The 18,278-nt window shown below is 38.9% G+C and overlaps 1 protein-coding gene across 7 annotated transcripts in view; it reads right to left on the reverse strand.

Annotated features, from left to right (window-relative positions):
- The window catches only part of AP3S1 (adaptor related protein complex 3 subunit sigma 1), a 71,887-nt gene that overhangs the window by 26,047 nt on the left and 27,562 nt on the right, over positions 1-18,278 (reverse strand). For 6 of the 7 annotated variants that reach the window (XR_004913031.2, XM_036078973.2, XM_036078977.2 and 3 more), the window contains exon 3: positions 17,968-18,079. The exons of the other annotated variant lie outside the window; for it this stretch is intronic. Coding sequence is in view for 5 of the 6 variants with exons in the window: in XM_036078973.2 (XP_035934866.1) it covers positions 17,968-18,079 (112 nt within the window). In the remaining variant the exon portion in view is untranslated. The remainder of the gene's footprint in view (positions 1-17,967; positions 18,080-18,278) is intronic. 7 annotated transcript variants of the gene reach the window in all.

Consider the following 18,278-nt stretch of genomic DNA (forward strand, 5'->3'; position numbering starts at 1 on the left):
CTTCTGAGCCCTTGAATCCTAGTGAATCAGTGAGACCGTCTTGAAGACCCCTGACACAAGCTTTCAAAACTTCATCTCTTACATTCCACCTTGCATAGGCTGTCACTGTCTCTTCTATTCCCACCACCCTTCTCAAAGTTAACTGTCACAGACAGAATGACCCCACAATTTATCCTACAAACTGGGGGCATGAAGAGTAAAAGGGAGCAGCTAAAATTGTGTGATTATTGTAATAGTATGCAATGGTATCAGAATTTCATAACAGCCTGGAACAAAAGATGCAAAGCAGGACTGTTCCTAGCAAAATGAAAATACGTTTACTCTATTCTAGGTGATCCTACAGGACCAAGAGTAAAATGGAAACAACAAGCTTCTTGCTAAACTGGTCCTACCTCAGGCCAATTTACACAGATCCCCAATCCAAGGTTCCTTCCACCAGTGCAGTTGGGGAAGAGGTGAAGGTGAAACAACGTAAACACAGAACTATATGGCCATAATCAATATTGTCTTAGACCAGGGGTTGGCAAACTTTCTCTGCAAAGGGCCAGAGAGTAAATATTTTAGCTTTGTGGGCCATACAGTGCAACAAAAAGCAGCTACAGATAATAAACAAGGAGCATAGCTCTGTTCCAATAAAACTTAACAAAAAGGTGTAGCAGGCTGGATTTGAGCTGTTGTAGTCTGTTGCTCCCTGGCTTAGACCAAAATCACTAGGAGAAATAAGAGCTCTGTAAGTAACCAAGAATATACAGTTTTACTCCAGAATTTCATTCATGAGAAGGCAAGTTCTTCAGATGACCAACTGTGGAGCATACACAGGTCAGCCTCAAGTGAGTTTCTAGTTTTTCAACTTTGAGGTAGGTAGAAAGTAAATAATATCCACTCAAACTCCCAACTTTATCTATTTCTCCTGAAGGTCTTGGTGACATGGACCCTGGAATGACTCCATTCAGTCTACTTGAAACTAAATCAGATCATTTTCCTTCTTGTTTTAAGATTCTTGTTGTAAGCACTGAATGGGATAATGCTGTTTGAACACAGAGTTGAACAAGCTTAACAAATAATAACTTCTTAGGGAAAGTAAGAATGTGAGAAGAAGAAAAAACCTTTCCCATTGAAAACAAAGAAAATACTTTTGAAACAGGGTGTTTAAGTTGGACATGGTCTGATTTCCAATTTATAACATCATAGTTAAATAAGTTACAGGAAATAATGCCATTTAAGTTCTGCCTCCCCTTCAGAAAATTTTTACTGAAGTATAACCTACATACAAAGAAGTACACAAATCACAACAATGTATAATCTGATGAATTTCACAAAGTAAACACATCTGTGTAACCAACACCCAAATCAAGTGTCGGAATGTCACCAGCACACAAGAAGCCCCTCAGACTCCATGAGCCACCACCACCGTCACAGGTAACCACTACCCTGCTTTCTAACACTACAGGTATGTTCTACCTATTTCTGAACTACATTAGATGAGATCATACAGTGTATAACCTTTTGTGAGTTGCATCTTTTATTCATCATTATTTTTGTGAGATTCATTTATTACATAATACAAAAACTGATTCATTCTCTTTTACAGTATGCTATTGTATGAATATGCCACAATGTATTTACCCACGTGCTGCTGAAAGGAGTTTGGGTTGCTTCCAGCACAGGGCCATTACAATCAGCACTGCTAAGAACACTCGTATCCATACCTACTATTGACTGTACGCACATATACCTACTGAGTGTATGCAGAGAACTGTGGAGTCACAGAGTCGCACATACTCAGCCTGAGTAGAAAGCACCAAACAGATTTTCTCTCTCTCTCTTTTTTAAAGATTTATTTATTTACCTTAGAGAGAGCAAGTGAGTTGGGGGAGGGGCAGAGGGAGAGAATCCTCAAGCAGACTCCCTGCTGAGCAGGGAGCTGGGGGACACAGGGCTCAATCCCACGATCCTATGACCCTCAGATCATGACCTGAGCCGAAACCAAGAGTCAGACACCCAACCAACCGAGCCACCCAGGCGCCCCTACCAACAGATTTTCAAAGCAATTATAAAACTTTATACTCCAAACAGCAGTATATGAGAATTCCCACAATTACACATCCTTGTTAGCACTTAATGTTGTCAATCTTTTCATTTTAACCATTCTTATTTGTGTGTGGTGGTATATCATTATAATATCAATTTGATTTTCCCTGATGGCTAATAAAACTGAGCACTGTTTCAAATTTATCAGCCATTTAGACAGCTTTCTTCGGGGTGTCTGTTCAAAACTTCTGCTCATTTATGTACCAGTCTGTCTTTTCCTTCTAGTGTCTAGAACTTCTTCACATATTCTAGACACAATCCTGCCATTTATACATATTACAGATATCTTCTCCTGCTCTGTGGCTTGTCTTTTTATTCTCCTAGCAATGTTCTTCGAAGTTTTCATTTTCAGTATTTTCCAATTAACACCGTTTTTCTTTAAGGTTAATCTTTTTTTAATGTCCAATTTAAGAAATCTTTGCCTACAGCAATGCTAGGAAGATATTCTCCCAGAAGAAAACAAAAGCTTTGTCGTCTTATTTCTCATGTTTGGACTGAATCTAGTGGAACGGATTTTTGTGTATGGTGTGAGTTGGTCTTCTTTAATTTAAAATCATTATTAGGGGTGCTCGGCTGGCTCAGTTGGTAGGGCACGCGACTCTTACTCTCGGGGTCATGAGTTCAAGCACCACGTGGGCATGGAGCCTACTTAAAATAAAAAAATAAAGTCATTACTATACTTACTCATCAGAATAAAGTTTCTAGTATGCCTTTACTTTTCCAAGCTTACTTTTTCCAAATCCACTAGTTTGATTATCCATATATGATAGCTATACATTCTTTTTTAACCATCAGAAGATAACTATCTTGGTGAAAATGCTGTCTAAATAGTTTCCTGCCACTTATGAATACTTATAAAAGATCAGGAGAACCCACTGAATCAATGTGCAGATGATGCTGGGCAAAGCAAAAAAGAATTTTCTTGATAGCTTTAAGTGTACCACTGGTGAACCATGGAGTGGCAAAAAAATATGGGTTGCCAAAAAGAAAGTATGGTCTAGTGGTGAGGAAACCAGAAAGACCTAGCTTCAAATTCCTACTCAGCTGCTACCTAGCTATGTGAACTTGAGCATCTACTCCTCCAAATCTTAGAACTATAACACAGTGATAAAACTACCTACCTTTCTGGATTATCTTACAGATTTAGTTAAATAATTTAGGGGCACCTCGGTGGCTTAGTAAGTTAAGCGTCTGCCTTCAGCTCAGGTCATGATCTCAGGGTCCTGGGATGGAGCCCCAAGTTGAGTCGGGCTCCCTGCTCAGTGGGGAGTCTGCTTGTCTCTCTGCCAGTCCCCCTCCCTCTGCTCGTTCGCACGTGCATCCGCGTGCCTCTCTCGCTCTCTCAAAAAAAAAAAAAATTAGATAAAGTGCCCAAAACACATCTAATAAAAGGGAACCAGTATTGTTTGTCCGGCTGTTCAAAACATGCAAGGTTTACAAAATTAAAATAGAAATAGAAAATTCTAATTCTGCTGATAAACACTGATAGAAAAGCAAGGTAACTACCTACTGAGGCTGCCAGGCCTTCATGATGTCCTCATTAATATAGAAAGGGGGGTGCCTGGGTGGCTCAGTTGGTTAAACGTCTGACTCTTGGTTTCAGCTCAGGTCATGATCTCATGGGTCTTGGGAGCAAGCTGTGTAGGGCTTCATGCTCAGCAGGGAGTCTGCCTGACAGATTCTCTCCCTCTGCCCCCCACCCCACTAACGCACATGTGCACACTCTCTCAAATAAATAAATCTTTAAAAATATATATATAGAAATTAAACTCTAAAATAAATATATCAATCTAAATCTATATATATATCTTTACCTACACACACACACACACATACACACACATATATAAATTAAAATGTTGCCTATATTTAAACCACAATAATATCTTTGGAAAACGTAAATACTAAAAAAAAAGGGGGGGGGTCCTGCAGCAAAATGTCATAACTACATGTTCTTAATTTAGGAAAAGAATTCTTAAGATTTAAGACATTCAAATGCTAAGTTTGGCCTAAAAAAACCAAAAACCCTCTTCAAAAAACGTTTTCATTGGGTGCCTGGCTGGCTCAGTCATAGAGCATGCAACTCTTGATCTCAGGGTTATGAGTTCAAGCCCCATGTTTGGTGTAGAGACTCCTTAAAAAATAGAAAATAAATCTTTAAAAACAAGTTTTCATTAGTTTTCTTTTGATTTAGCAAAAATTCTTAATATAATTAAAAATCCAGAGCTTTGTAGGTAGATACACACACTGATGTGCATATGGACAAGGCCAAGACTAATAATCTACAAACTGAAATAAGGAAATTAAGAAAACCAAATTAATGGGCCTTTGGGGTTCTAGCCAGAACAAAAAATAATAATAATAAAGTTGCTGTTATATTTCACAAAAAGAAAGATAAAAAGAGCAAAATACTAAAAGTGACATGGTAAATAGCACTCTCTTACGTTTCACTTTAAAAATGATATAAATTTCAGGGGCACCTGGGTGGCTCAATCAATTAGGTGTCTGACTCTTGATTTCACTCAGGGCATGATCTCAGAGTCCTGAGATCCAACCCCACATTGGGCTCCGAGCTCAGCAGGGAGTCTGGTTGAGATTCTCTCCCTCTTGTACTCCCTCTGCCCTTCCTCCCTACTCATGAGCACACACACACACTCTCTCTGTCTCTCTAAAATAAATAAATCTTTAAAAGAAGAAAGATATAAAGTTTAAAGTCAATTTCAATGTAACAGTTATCTACTAAGGAGCAACTCATTAACCTCTGGCCTCCAGAAATTCAAAAGTTAATGGGAAAAAATTAATTTCCTAAGAAAATCGTATTTTAAGTTTTCCTTTTTTTTTTTTAAATTAATTAATTTATTGGGGAGCCTAGGCTCAGTCGTTAAGCGTCTGCCTTCGGCTCAGGTCATGATCCCAGGTCCTGGGATCGAGCCCCGTATCAGGCTCCCTGCTCAGCAGGAAGCCTGCTTCTCTCTCTCCCACTCCCCCTGCTTGTGTTCCCTCTCTAGCTGTCTCTCTCTCTGTGTCAAATAAATAAAATCTTTCTTAAAAAATTAATTAAATTTTTTTATTTGACAGAGAGAGAGAGAGCGCAAGCACACAAGCAGGGGAAACAGCAGAGAGAGAGAGAGAAGCAGGCTCTCCTCTGAGCAGTGAGCCCGATGTGGGGACTTGATCCCAGGACCCCGGGATCATGACCTGAGCCGAAGGTGGCCGCCTAACCGACTGAGCCACCCAGGTGCCCCAAGTTTTCTTTTATTTCAATAATTATCTAGTTTTCCAAAAAGAAATAAAAAAGAGCAATATTCCGGGGGGGGGGGGGGAAGCCACATCCACATATAAACAGTCTCCCTTCCCAGTGCCCTTCTAACAACAAAACTTTGTGTTTCCTTTATCATTAATTACAGATCTGTGCATCTGGGCCAGAAAGGTAACAGGAATGTGTCATGAGGCAGCTCAGTATTTAACAGTGCTTAATACTTAAGAGCACAGGCTTTAGTAAGCATATCTCTATAAAATTCCAGCTTAGCCTCTATGAAATCTAGGGCAAGTTCTTCCACTCTAAGCCTTAGTTTCTTCATTTGGGCATAATAATAATGGTACCTTTACCATAGAGTTGTTTTACTGATTAAATGAATAAATATAAAGGGCTTAAAACAATGTCTCCCCCCCCCAAAATATATATGTTAGCTAGTATTATAAGTAGAAATAATTTTTGGTTTCCCACATATATATATAATATATATGTTGGCTAGTATTATAAGGAGAAATAAAAATATGCACTAGGTAAAACAGATGCCACAAAATATCCTTAAGCAGTATCATCTATATGGCAGACCCACCCCCCCTTTAGAGTTTCTATGTAAAAATATAATTTTTTTCTGGGTTTGGGGATTCCTATTAAATTTTAGGAGGAAATCTATAACATTAAATGAAATACATACATGCTAAATTGACATGGTTTTTTTTTTTAAGATTTTATTTATTTATTTGTCAGAGAGAGAGAGAGCACAAGCAGGGGGAGTGGCAGGCAGAGGGAGAAGCAGAGTTCCCGCGGAGCAGGGAGCCCGATGCGGGACTCGATCCCAGGACCCTGGGATCATGACTTGAGCTGAAGGCAGATGCTTAACTGACTGAGCCACCCAGGCATCCCTTAAACTGACATGTTTTAGGATAGAAAAAATTATAAGCCCCAAAATAGAAGGCATAAATTTAAAAACACTAATAATACACCAAGAGATCTAAAAAAAAATTGTTTTTAGTCAGCAGCAAGATGTTCTAGAGAGATACTGGTTTAGCTCAAGCCAAGACTCAAAAAATACCACTAAAAATGTACCAGAAGAACTAGGGAAGGTAAACTAAACTTAACATCAGATCAGCTACCTTTGAAGAACAATGTAGATTGTTCCAGACCAAATTTGGATTCCAGACCAAATTTCCACAAAACCTGACATGGAAACTAACAAGTCAATGATAACAGTCTTAGGAAAAACAGAGACATTTATTGTGCATTTATCAAGTACCAGGTACTTTACACACATTAAACTTTCAACTTCAGCATGAAGAAACTAAGAGTTGATGAGAGAACAATCTGTCTTCTATACTCATGTCAAAATGATTCAGAAAGAGTTCACATCAATGATTCTTTTTATGTGATTTCTAATTTTTTAAAAAAGGTCAATGATGATAATACCAGAATCTATTGAGTATATATTATTATAGCATTGCTATTGTTCCAAGTGCTTTAAATATATTATTTTATTTAATCCTTCATGGTAATCTCATAAGGCAGGTACTTTTATTATCAACCACCTGCAGAAGGGTAATCAAAAGCAAAAAGTCAACTAACTACTAACACAGTGAGGTAGGAGAAAGTCTCACTGCAGAACCCAAATTCTTATTCACTAGGCACACTGCCTCCAACAAAAGAAAATAGTACTTGATTTTTAATGTAGTAAGAAGTGGTTATTTAGAAATTTGGAAAATACAGGATATAAAGCAAAAATTTTAACTTTCCATACTTCCACCACCCACATGAAGACAGTAATTGTGCAAAGCAGACTACTTGTACTGTAAGAAATTTAATTACGTTGGAGCCCCTCCATCAAACGGACTTAGTATGATTTGTACGTTGGATTTAGAAGTCTAAGGAGGAATCAGGATTTTTAATGTACAAGGCTACTAAAACAAACATTAATTTTGAAAATGAAAGTAGCCTCCAAATTATTTCTGTGCACAAAAGCCACTTGTGAGATTTTTAAAAACTTGTATTGACACAAATTGCTAAAAATTATATTTCAACTTCCAAGCAAAAGCTAATTTTAAAAATCACATTTGGTCTTGAAAAATATTCTTCTATGTGTAACTGAAAAATATTCTTCTATGTATATGGTACAATTAATATTTTGAGCACTGACTTAAAACAAAAGAAAATAAATGCAAAACCCAGAAAGATTTTCCTTACATAATTATAACCAATCAATACAGAGGGCATAATGGAAAATCACCATTTGGCAAATACCACAATGGTAATTCCTTCAGGTAAGAATCATCGAGAGATGCTAAAATTAATGACCAAAATATGACTAGAAAAAGGATATGTACATGGCCTCAAAAATTATTCCCCATGAGATACTTTTAAGTAAAAAGAGATAACGTAAGTTCAGAGTATGCAGACCTGACAGGCACCGTCTTAACCAAGGGATCAGAATAAATATTACTAGTAACAAGACAAAATGAGATCACGTCCCTCCTGATATGTTGCACTGCGAAGGACATAAAAGCACTCCTGTGGTACACTCAAACAGAGGAATATTCTACAAAATAACTGGCTAGTACTCTTCAAGGATCATGGTTTGAAGGACATAGAATGCATGAAAGACAAAGATGAACTATTACAGAGTAAAGGAGACTCAGGAGACATGAAAACTGAATGCAAATGTGACCTGGATTAAACCCTCAACAAGAAAAACGACATCAATGGGACAACTGGCAAATTTTGAATTTTTTTTTTTTTTTTTAAGATTTTATTTATTTGCGAGAGAGACAATGAGAGACAGACAGCATGAGAGGGAGGAGGGTCAGAGGGAGAAGCAGACTCCCCGCTGAGCAGGGAGCCCGACGCGGGACTTGATCCCGGGACTCCAGGATCATGTCCTGAGCCAAAGGCAGTCGCTTAACCAACTGAGCCACCCAGGCGCCCCACAACTGGCAAATTTTGAATAAGGTCTGCAGATTATAGTATTATATCAATGCTGATTTCCTAATTTTAATCATTGTACTGTGGTTACATAAGTTAAATTTAGGGAATATGGGTGAAGGTATGAAATGCAAGAATTCTTTGTATTGTATTGCTGCTCTTTTGTAAGTCTGAAATAATTTCAACATAAGTCTTAAAAAATTTTAAAGAAAAAGAAAATCTGAAAAACCAAGCTCAAAGGGTCCTCGTCTCCTCTATGCCCAATTCCTCCCTAAAAACTTATCATTCTATACTGGGAAATAAGGAATTCGTCTTAAATCAAAGAAAAATACCAACATAAGTTGAGTTTTTCTCTCAAACCTGCTTTAAAGGAGGAACAATAGGGGCACCTGGGTGGCTCAGGTGGTTAAGCATCTGACTCTTGTTTTCAGCTCAGGTCATGATCTCAGGGTTGTGGGATGAGGACCCATGTTGGGCTCCACACTCAGTGTGGAGTCTGCTTGAGATTCTCCCTCTCCCTTGGGGCGCCTGGGTGGCTCAGTCCTTAAGCGCCTGCCTTCGGCTCAAGTCATGATCCCAGGGTCCTGGGATCGAGCCCCGCATCGGGCTCCCCGCTCAGCGGAGAGCCTGCTTTTCTCCCTCTCCCACTCCCCCTGCTTGTGTTCCCTCTCTCGCTGTGTTTCTCTCTGTCAAATAAATGAATAAAATCTTTAAAAAAGAAAAAAAAGATTCTCTCTCTCCCTCTGCCCATCTCCCCCCTACTCCCACAAGCACGTGCACTGCACGCTCTCTCTCTAAAAATAAATAAATAAAATCTTTTTTTAAAAAGGGAGAAAAAATAAATTTTAAGTTACTTCCAACTCCAAAATTCTGACTTTAAGTACCTGAGTTCCAAAATACTTCATTTCACCACTACCAATTAAATAATACCATGTCTCCTGTATTCTAGGCCCTATGCTAACTATATACATTAGCGCTAATTCTTACGACAGTGTTGATAAGGTAGCTATGCGTATCAGCACCTACAGACCAGATATTGGGAATGGACGTGGGTAAGTAGTTTTCTCAAAGTAACTATCAGGCGACGGAGCCAGCATTCAAACCCACCCCATCTGACTCCAAACACCAACTGGGCTCTATGCCGCCTCCCAAGAGGGCAGCTGAGATGTGAACAAACATGTAAATTAGAACAGTATCATCAAATTCAATACCAGGATTTATCAAGAAGTAGCAATGTAAATAAGTGAAAAGTGAATATTAAATTTGCAGTTATTGGAAAACAGACTTCTCAACGAAAATAAGACAGGAAAAGAATTTTAGGAATGCTGAATCACTCTTAACAGTGTCTGACTCAAATTGTAGAAATAATTTTTGGTTTCCCACATATATATATAAGAAGTGAATCTTACTGAAAACAGAAAGTTGTAATACTCTGGTAACAGTATGGTGTAGCAGGTAGAAGTTTCCTGAAATGACCCTGAGCATTCACCCTGGACTGCCTGGAAAATGAGCCAACTGGGCCAGGGCTCCCTCTTTCTCCAGCAAGAGGAACTGCACCAGAACTCACCCTCCCATGGGACCGGGGGTTATTCCCCATGGTCCCCCAGTGCCAGTCAGCTGGTCCTCAGCGAGATAATTCTTAAAAATAACCTATATAGCCCAAATTTTAAGCAGTGCCCTACTTAACAAGGCACTTTCAAGCCTACCCTTCTAACAAAAGAGAACAATGACACAGAGTGGAAGGCAGTGAGGCACCAGTCCACATCCCGCAGCACCCACCTAGCATAACTTCCTCTGCAATAAAGGGAAGATCACCGGATCTTTCTTCACTTACGAATTCTTGGCTTACAAGTTCCTCCAATTAGGTCACTCTCTTAGCAGATATCTCTATCATCATACAAAATTCATCTTAAGCCATTACACAACATAGAGGATAAAAAGATTAACAAATTCTCATAAAAATGAAAAAGAAAGATAAAAGGACTTCTTTATCCAATTAAATTTGCATACTAATGAAATAATACTTTTATGTGCCTTCCTTATAACATGCTTTAATGATAATGTTAGCTAAAAACCACTGACAACTACATGTCAGTCATTTAGCCATGAGCTTCATGTACAGTAACTTTTTTAATGCTTGCACCTACTCTATGAGCGGGTTTTATTACTGTCACTCCCATTTTGCAGGTGAGGAAAATGAGAGACAAAGATGTAAAATAACTTGCCCAAAAGTACAAAGCAGAGGCTGAATGGTTTTAACCATGACTAGCTTGCTTTGATTCACTGATCTTTCTAACAACCCCATGAGGTTTATAGGCAGCATATTAAAACAGGCATAACTTGGAGCGCCTGGTTGGCTCAGTTGGTTAAGCGACTGCCTTCGACTCGGGTCATGATCCCAGAGTCCTGGGATCAAGCCCCACATAGGGCTCCTTGCTCAGCAGGGAGCCTGCTTCTCCCTCTCCCTCTGCCTGCTACACTACCTGCTAGTGCTTTCTCTCTCTCTGTCAAATAAATAAATAAAATCTTTTTAAAAAATTTAAAAAATAGGCATACTTTACACAGGTGAAAAAATTCAAGGTCTATAAAGATTAAATGACATGCTCAATATCATACTAAATTAGCATTCGCAGCCATTAAGTAAAAGTTTCATAAAAGCCAGTCTAATGTTCAGGACCGTAGGAACAACAGATGCCATGCGTGGAGCTCTAGTTTACATACATATGGGAACACCATGGTCAAACATCTTTTTAAACCTAACGAAAAGTTCAGCTGTTGGCTCTCCATTTTTTCCTGACTGCAACTGAACAAAACATGCTGATGTAACTGCTACATGTGGTACAGAAAACTGTAACAGAATTTGGAATTATCTAGTGAACTTCTATGCCTCCCTTTATTATTAGCTTGGCATAATAAATTAATGGAGGACAATATGACTGCTTATAAATAACTCAAACAACCAACGTTAATATTCAATGAACTTTTCGTTCTCACTCTGTAAATATTTTAACACTTCCAACAAAGACATGCTACAGCAGAAAGACTAAAAAAAGCCAGCCACCAGCTCTGAAATACACTTACATGGCAGTTGATATCACATTAAAATAGTACATATCAGAAACAAAAAAGGATCACTTTTTTTTCCAACTTACAAAGAATTAAAAAAAGAAACAAAAGAAAACAAGCTGATTACTCACTTTGGTGACAGAGTGGTACAAATTCCACATGGAATTTACTAATGATGCCTTCTCTCAGATTTCACACAAGATATAAAGTCAAATCTGGGACAACATATGCATACCTTAGAAACATAAAACCTTTGCATAAAAATACATGCTTTCAATGATCATCTAAATGGTATTTCAATATTCAAAAAAAGCAAACTTAACATATGTTTATTAATTATATACTGATGTTTAAGTTTTCTTGATCCATTCTTTAAAGAAATGCAAGGCCAAGAGGTTTTGATCTAAACTCTCTTGCTTTATAATTTTCCATTTCTACTTCTTACATTATACTTGCCTTCCTCAAAGCTAGAAGATGGACAAAGCAAGAAAATCAGTTCTAAATAAGCTCTGATTAGCTGTTTCATGAAACCAAAGCAGAAATAATGAGCTAGTCCCTTCCATCTTTGTTCATTCGACCAGTATTTTTAGAGTGACTGACTCAGGCATGCTCAGCACTCCCTTGTAAGTACTGAATGATCTACGGTGGTCGCACGGGAGACAGCAACTACAGAACTTCCAACATGTTTGTGAGAGTGGTAGAATTAGTCCGTGCAAGGTCAATTACAGAACTTTCTTTATGACATGATATATCAACATGTGATAACTCTATTTCATCTTCTCATAAAAATACTTCTAGCCTACATTAGTAATGGAAGATGACACAATTCTCCTGAAAGCCTCTTTTCTGTGTCTTACCTAACATCAAGACCAGTTATCAACACTTGAACAGCAACGGCGAACACGTTTTACAAAACACAAGACCTAGTTTCCACTTTCCACAAACACCTGATGAAATCTACTTCAGATACAATGTAGGATATTTGTTCTTTGACAACTCCCCATGTAATTCTCTTCCGAGATGTAACAACTACACTATCTGCTATCATAACCATTAAGATCACCCACAGCATCAAAAAATAATCAACGATGGCTTAAATCCCAGGATACAAGCATAAAATACTGCCAATTTGTCTTGAGGAAAATTCACATTTGTTTTAGTCTTTCTTAAATGAAATCTTTCTCTTCAATGCAGAGTGCATTTTGAACAGATTACTTTTCTTTTTTCCTCCTGTAACATTAGTAGCTAGCTCAGAAAATAAAGTATATGCCCACCACTCTCCTCAGTAGTTGATAACTGAGAGAGAAACAGAAAGCAGTTTCATATTAAAAAACCATTTTCTAAAGAATACAAAGCTTCTATGAAATAACGGTGCAATGAATTAACTACTACTTACATGGGATAAACCAAGAAATGTGTTAATGAACAAAGATAAAAGGATGCAATATAGGGTTCTGATCAACCCTTAACTGTTACTAATCCATACTTAAGTAAAAGTTTGCTTCTCTTTTTTACTAGAAAAGCCTTTGGGAAAACAAAACACAGCTTAGCAGTGTTTCTCAAGGAGGCCTCAGGAAGAGAGTATCTATCCATGGGATCGTGAGGCATATTCATTTCAAACTCAAAATTTCTTTGATGGCTCCTCTTACAGGTGTAAATATTATAAAAATTTCTCTTCTACTTCATAATAAATACATATTTATCTTAGTATATATATATGTTTATCTTAAAGGTATTATTTTCTCACCACCAATTAAACAATGAAAAACATAGCAAGAATGTCTGCCATGATTACTTTGTGGTTTCTTTTTTTTTTTTTTAATTTATTCACGGGGTTCATGCATGTGGATTTCCAGTCATGTGACTCATTTTTTTTTTTTTAAGATTTTATTTATTTATTTGAGAGAGACAGACAGCAAGAGAGAGAACACAACAGGGGAAGTGGGCGAGGGAGAAGCAGGCTCCCCGCTGAGCAGGGAGCCCAATGTGGGGCTCGATCCCAGGACCCTGGGGTCATGACCTGAGCCGAAGGCAGATGCCCAACGACTGAGCCACACAGGTGCCCCATATGACTCAGTTTTAGGGAAGTTTTAATAATTAAGAACTCAGGAGTACCTGAATAAAGATCCAGCTTTTTGTAAAGAGTTTCTCCCTTTTAATTTTTTTTCATTTATTTATTTTTTTAATTTAAATTCAATTAATTAACATATAATGTACTATTGGTTTCAGAGGTAGAGGTTAGTGATTCATCAGTCTTATATAACGGCCAGTGTTCATTACATCACGTGCCCTCCTTAATGGGTATCACCCAGTTACCCCATTCCCCCATCTTCCTCCCCTCCAGCAACCCTCAGTTTGTCTCCTATGATTAAGTCTCTTATGGTTTGTCTCCCTCCCTGGTTTTGTCTTGTTTTATTTTTTCTTCTCTTCCCCTATGATCCTCTATTTTGTTTCCTGAATTCCACATATCAGTGAGATCATATGACAATTGTCCTTCTCTGACTTATTTCGCTTAGCATAATACCCTCTAGTTCCATCCACCTCGCTGCAAATGGCAAGATTTCAATTTTTTGATGGCTGAGTAATATTCCATTGTGTATATATAGCACATCTTCTTTATCTATTCGTACTTTGTGGTTTCATGTAGTTCAGATACCTACCTCCTCCTCAAAACCTAGTTTAAGAATTATAGATTGAGAGCAATCTGGCATATTGATAACTCCATTTATCACTTGTCTTTTTCTTTTCATTATTAACAACACTGGATGCCAAAAGCCTTAATCTAGCCACTTTTACTATTTCTATGCTTTGGTACTCAGAATTACTACCAAAGTTTTCTGCTTTAATTCCTTATTTACTCCATCATACTAACTAGATCTCAAAGCATGCCCCCTTCTTGCTGATTTCAGAACCATGAAACTTGTTTGGGACAAAAAACTTCCTTTTTATGTGCAGCTTTCTCCAGTCTGCTACAATGTGCCTACACCATGTGCCTGTTTTTGCCCTGTCTGGGGTCAAGAAAGAGAAAGAAAACAAGTGCAGAGCATTCCCTCATGATAATCTTAACCCAATACAACTATTTGTAGCAGTTACATTTGTTTATTGTGTCAGAATTAATTTGTTAACTTTTTATGGAAATATCACAAACAGAAAGCACAAAAATCTCAAGTGTATACAGAGCTTCATGATTTTCACCAATGTAACCAGTGCTCAGATAAAAACACAAAACAAAGTATTACTAGCATGTGGCAACTATATTTTATTTTTCTAACTAACTCTCCTGCTTCTACTCAGCCTTTAGGTTTTGTTGTCAGTTATTTTACATAGAATGCTAAATATTAGGCACTAAATACATTCATTCAACAATTGTATGTTGAAGGCCTACTACATGCCAGGTGCCTTTCTATGCCCTGGGGATAAACTAGTGAACAAAATAAAAAAACCTGGCCCTCAATGAGCTTATATTCTTGTAAGGGTAAATGACCATAAACAAGATAAACTAAGTCAAGTATATAGTATGTTAGATGGTGATAGGTACTAAGGAAAAGAAACTTTAAAAGCAAGAAAGGAGTTAGACTATGTCAGAGAGGGAACATTTTTAGAAAAGACCAAAGAAAACCATATTGAAAGGTGACATCCGGGTCAAGACCTGAAAGAATGATGGAGCTAAGGAACAATGGGAACACCAAACAGAAGAACAATTTAGGTACAAAGACCAGCAAATACAAAGGCTCTGAGGGAGAAGCATGCCTGATGTATCTGAAAAACAGCAAGCAGGCCACTGGGGCTGGAGCAAAAGGGCAAGGAGTAGAAGATGAAGTGAGATAAGCAGAGGGTAGTAGGGAGGGGACTCACAGCTTGTGGGGCCTCATGGGTCTTGTGTAAGGAAGTTGGCTTTTACTTTGAGTGAGAAGGGAAGCCACTGAAGAATTCAGAATGTGAGATATGACCTATTTCAACAGTATCACTGGCTGTTTTACTCAGAAAAGATGAAAGGAAGAGACAGTGGATGCAGGGAGAACAGTCGGGAAACTGCTGTAAGAGTCCAGGCAAGAGCTGGTGGTGGCTTGGACCAACGTGGTCACGGCAGTGCAGACCGCAGCATGCGGTCAGATCCTGCACCCCCGCTAGGCTGCTGAAGAAGAGGTAGGAGAGACCACAAAACTGGAACGAAGCAACTGAAGAGGTCCAAGAAAACGAGGCACGTACAGCGTCCTAGAAGCCAGGGGAAGAAAGTATTTCGTGAAGAGATGAATAAAGAATCTTAATCAAATAAAGAAGGACTGATGAGAACCTTTGGATTCAGCAACAACAGAGTGGAAAACCTGAAAGGAGTGTGTTTAAGAGCAAATGGGAGAAGAAATATTTGAGACAGTGTGTACAGACTTTTTTTTTTTTTTTAAAGGCATTTTGACATAAAGGGAGGGAAAGAAACGAGGCAGCGGCTGGAGAGGGAAGGACAGGACTTCTTTTAAGATGGGAGACCATACAGCAGCTAGAGGAATGACCAGGAAGCGAGAGGAAAAAGGATACAGAAGAAAGAGGGAGAACTGCCAGAGCCACGAGGAAGAGACTAGTACGTAAGTGGGTGAAGTTCTCTTCTGACAGCTTCAGTTCTCTCATCGAAGGAGGAAGCAAGATGCTAGAAGCATCAGAGCTTTGAGGAAGGAGAAAGCAGCTGTCTAGGAGTCTGGGAGGGGGATGGACCAGGGAAATAGGATTACTGGGGAGCACTAAGGACTCACTGAGGTTAGAGATCATAAATATAAGGGGAGACCTGTAGTCAGGTTGTTTTTTTTCCTCTAAGTACGTTTAGAAGTATGGGTACGATGGGGCGCCTGGGTGGCTCAGTCGTTAAGCGTCTGCCTTCGGTTCAGGGTCCTGGGATCGAGCCCCGCATCGGGCTCCCTGCTCTGCGGGAAGTCTGCTTCTCCCTCTCCCACTCCCCCTGCTTGTGTTCCCTCTCTCACTGTCTCTCTCTCTGTCAAATAAATAAATAAAATCTTAAAAAAAAAAAAAAAGAAGTATGGGTACAAGGAAGGAGCTGAGTGTATACAAGACTATGATTACCATGACTGCCAGTGGAATTTAGGCTGGGAAAGGAAAGTAAGACAGCAGGAGGATGAGGGACAGTGAAAAAATGCTAGATTCGAAAGACTGAAGGTCCCAACAGGCTCAAGGAATTAGTGGAGTAACAGAAATTGTGATATGAAAAGATAAGAGGTGGTAGACAGAGGGGAAACTGTGTAATTGAGACTACGGAGGGATGGCAGTTTGGATAAAAACAAGGTCTAGAAATGAGCAGCGAGGTGGGACAGAGGGCAAAAATACAATGAAGAGGAATTCCAGGTCTGAAGACACCAGGGTACTGGAAGAATTATCCCCATGAATACTGAATGTTGAAATCACCATGAATTAGAACACGAGTAGTATGGAGTGAGTGCCAGTGAACTAAGACTATAATCTGTTAGGAGCCAGTTCCCCATGAGTCTGCCAGTTCTGCACATCACGTGAGCAGAGGTGCAGGCTGTCATCACTGCAGACTGTCTTTGCAAGCAAGCTTGTATAAGCAAACAGCCCTGAAAAATAGAGCATCTCTCTGCAAAGCAAACGGCAGGTTTATCTACACCCATGGAAGCTATGCTCTTCCTCCAGGACATGGGCAGACATGATCTGTGTCCAATATAAACGATTCCAGTTCCTCTCCTACAACTCAATCCACTGTGCGTACAGGTATCACCTGGCCCTCTTCAAGTCACCCTTGGGTGACTGTGGAAATTGGGACTTGGGGAACCAGTGCAGTAAGCAAATGCTGTTACTGTGTCTACTGCTTGTGCTATTCGGGATAAGTCCTTTGATTCCAACCCAGAAGTCTCCTGTCTTCTGCCAGCATCCATGACACTGTGGTAGTTAATGTGCAAGTAGCCTGCAAGGAGGGTAAATCTCAGAACTTTGAAAGTTTTTGATAAAATCCCCAATGAATAGGAGGTGGGGATGAGAGATGACTCAAACAGAGTGGGTAGAAGGTGGTACAGTTTAAAAATAAGAAATAAAGTTTGGAGGCACTTTAAAAGAGAGAATGGTCTGGAAAAAGCAATGAGAAGCGAACACCTCAAGGCTCAGCAATTATGAAGAAAGCAGGAAAACTGCTACTACTTGAGATGGTTATAGGTAGTGTCAGTAGGGAAGCCCGACTCAATTTAAAGCAAAAAAGTAAAGGCAATATTAACAAAGGGGATGAAGATAAAGAGGAATTTGCTCATGATTGACCTTGAGTTCCAGGGACATTATGAAAGATTTTTGGGAGGCAGGGAGGGGTGGGTTTGGGGATCAGATGTGGATGCACATGGTAAGAGATCCATGAATCCTGGACTTTTTGCATGACTTACATGAACAGGAAAAAAGGCATGATGAAATTAGCTGTGATTAATTTTAATCAGATTAAATTTGCCAATGTGTTTAGTGTCTCCCTTGACCCTGTTCGACTCATCCAATATCTACTATGGAACAATTTATTTCTTACCAAACAGAACATCATTTTAGAAAATTTAGAACATACAAGTTTTAAAATATATAAAGCCACAACTGTTATTAAGACAGTGTTAACTTACTTGAATTAGATCTAAAATGCCAAGTTCACTTTCTGAAGAATCCACACAGAAGACAAAATATAATGTTGCATAATGTCTATAAATCAGTTTGTTGTCAGATCCTCCAATTAACCTAAATGACAGAACAAAAATTGGAACGTTATAGCAATAAAATGAAACACATTTTCATTACCTCAAGCAAACTGACAATTTGTTTAAAACCTTTCCTAAGATGTTTGGGCATAGCATTTAAAGGTGTAGCATTCAGGCGCCTGGGTGGCTCAGTCAGTTAAGCGTCTGCCTTCAGCTCAGGTCATGATCCCGGGGTCCTG

This window comes from Halichoerus grypus, chromosome 2, assembly GCF_964656455.1.
Source record: "Halichoerus grypus chromosome 2, mHalGry1.hap1.1, whole genome shotgun sequence".
Lineage (NCBI taxonomy): Eukaryota > Metazoa > Chordata > Mammalia > Carnivora > Phocidae > Halichoerus > Halichoerus grypus.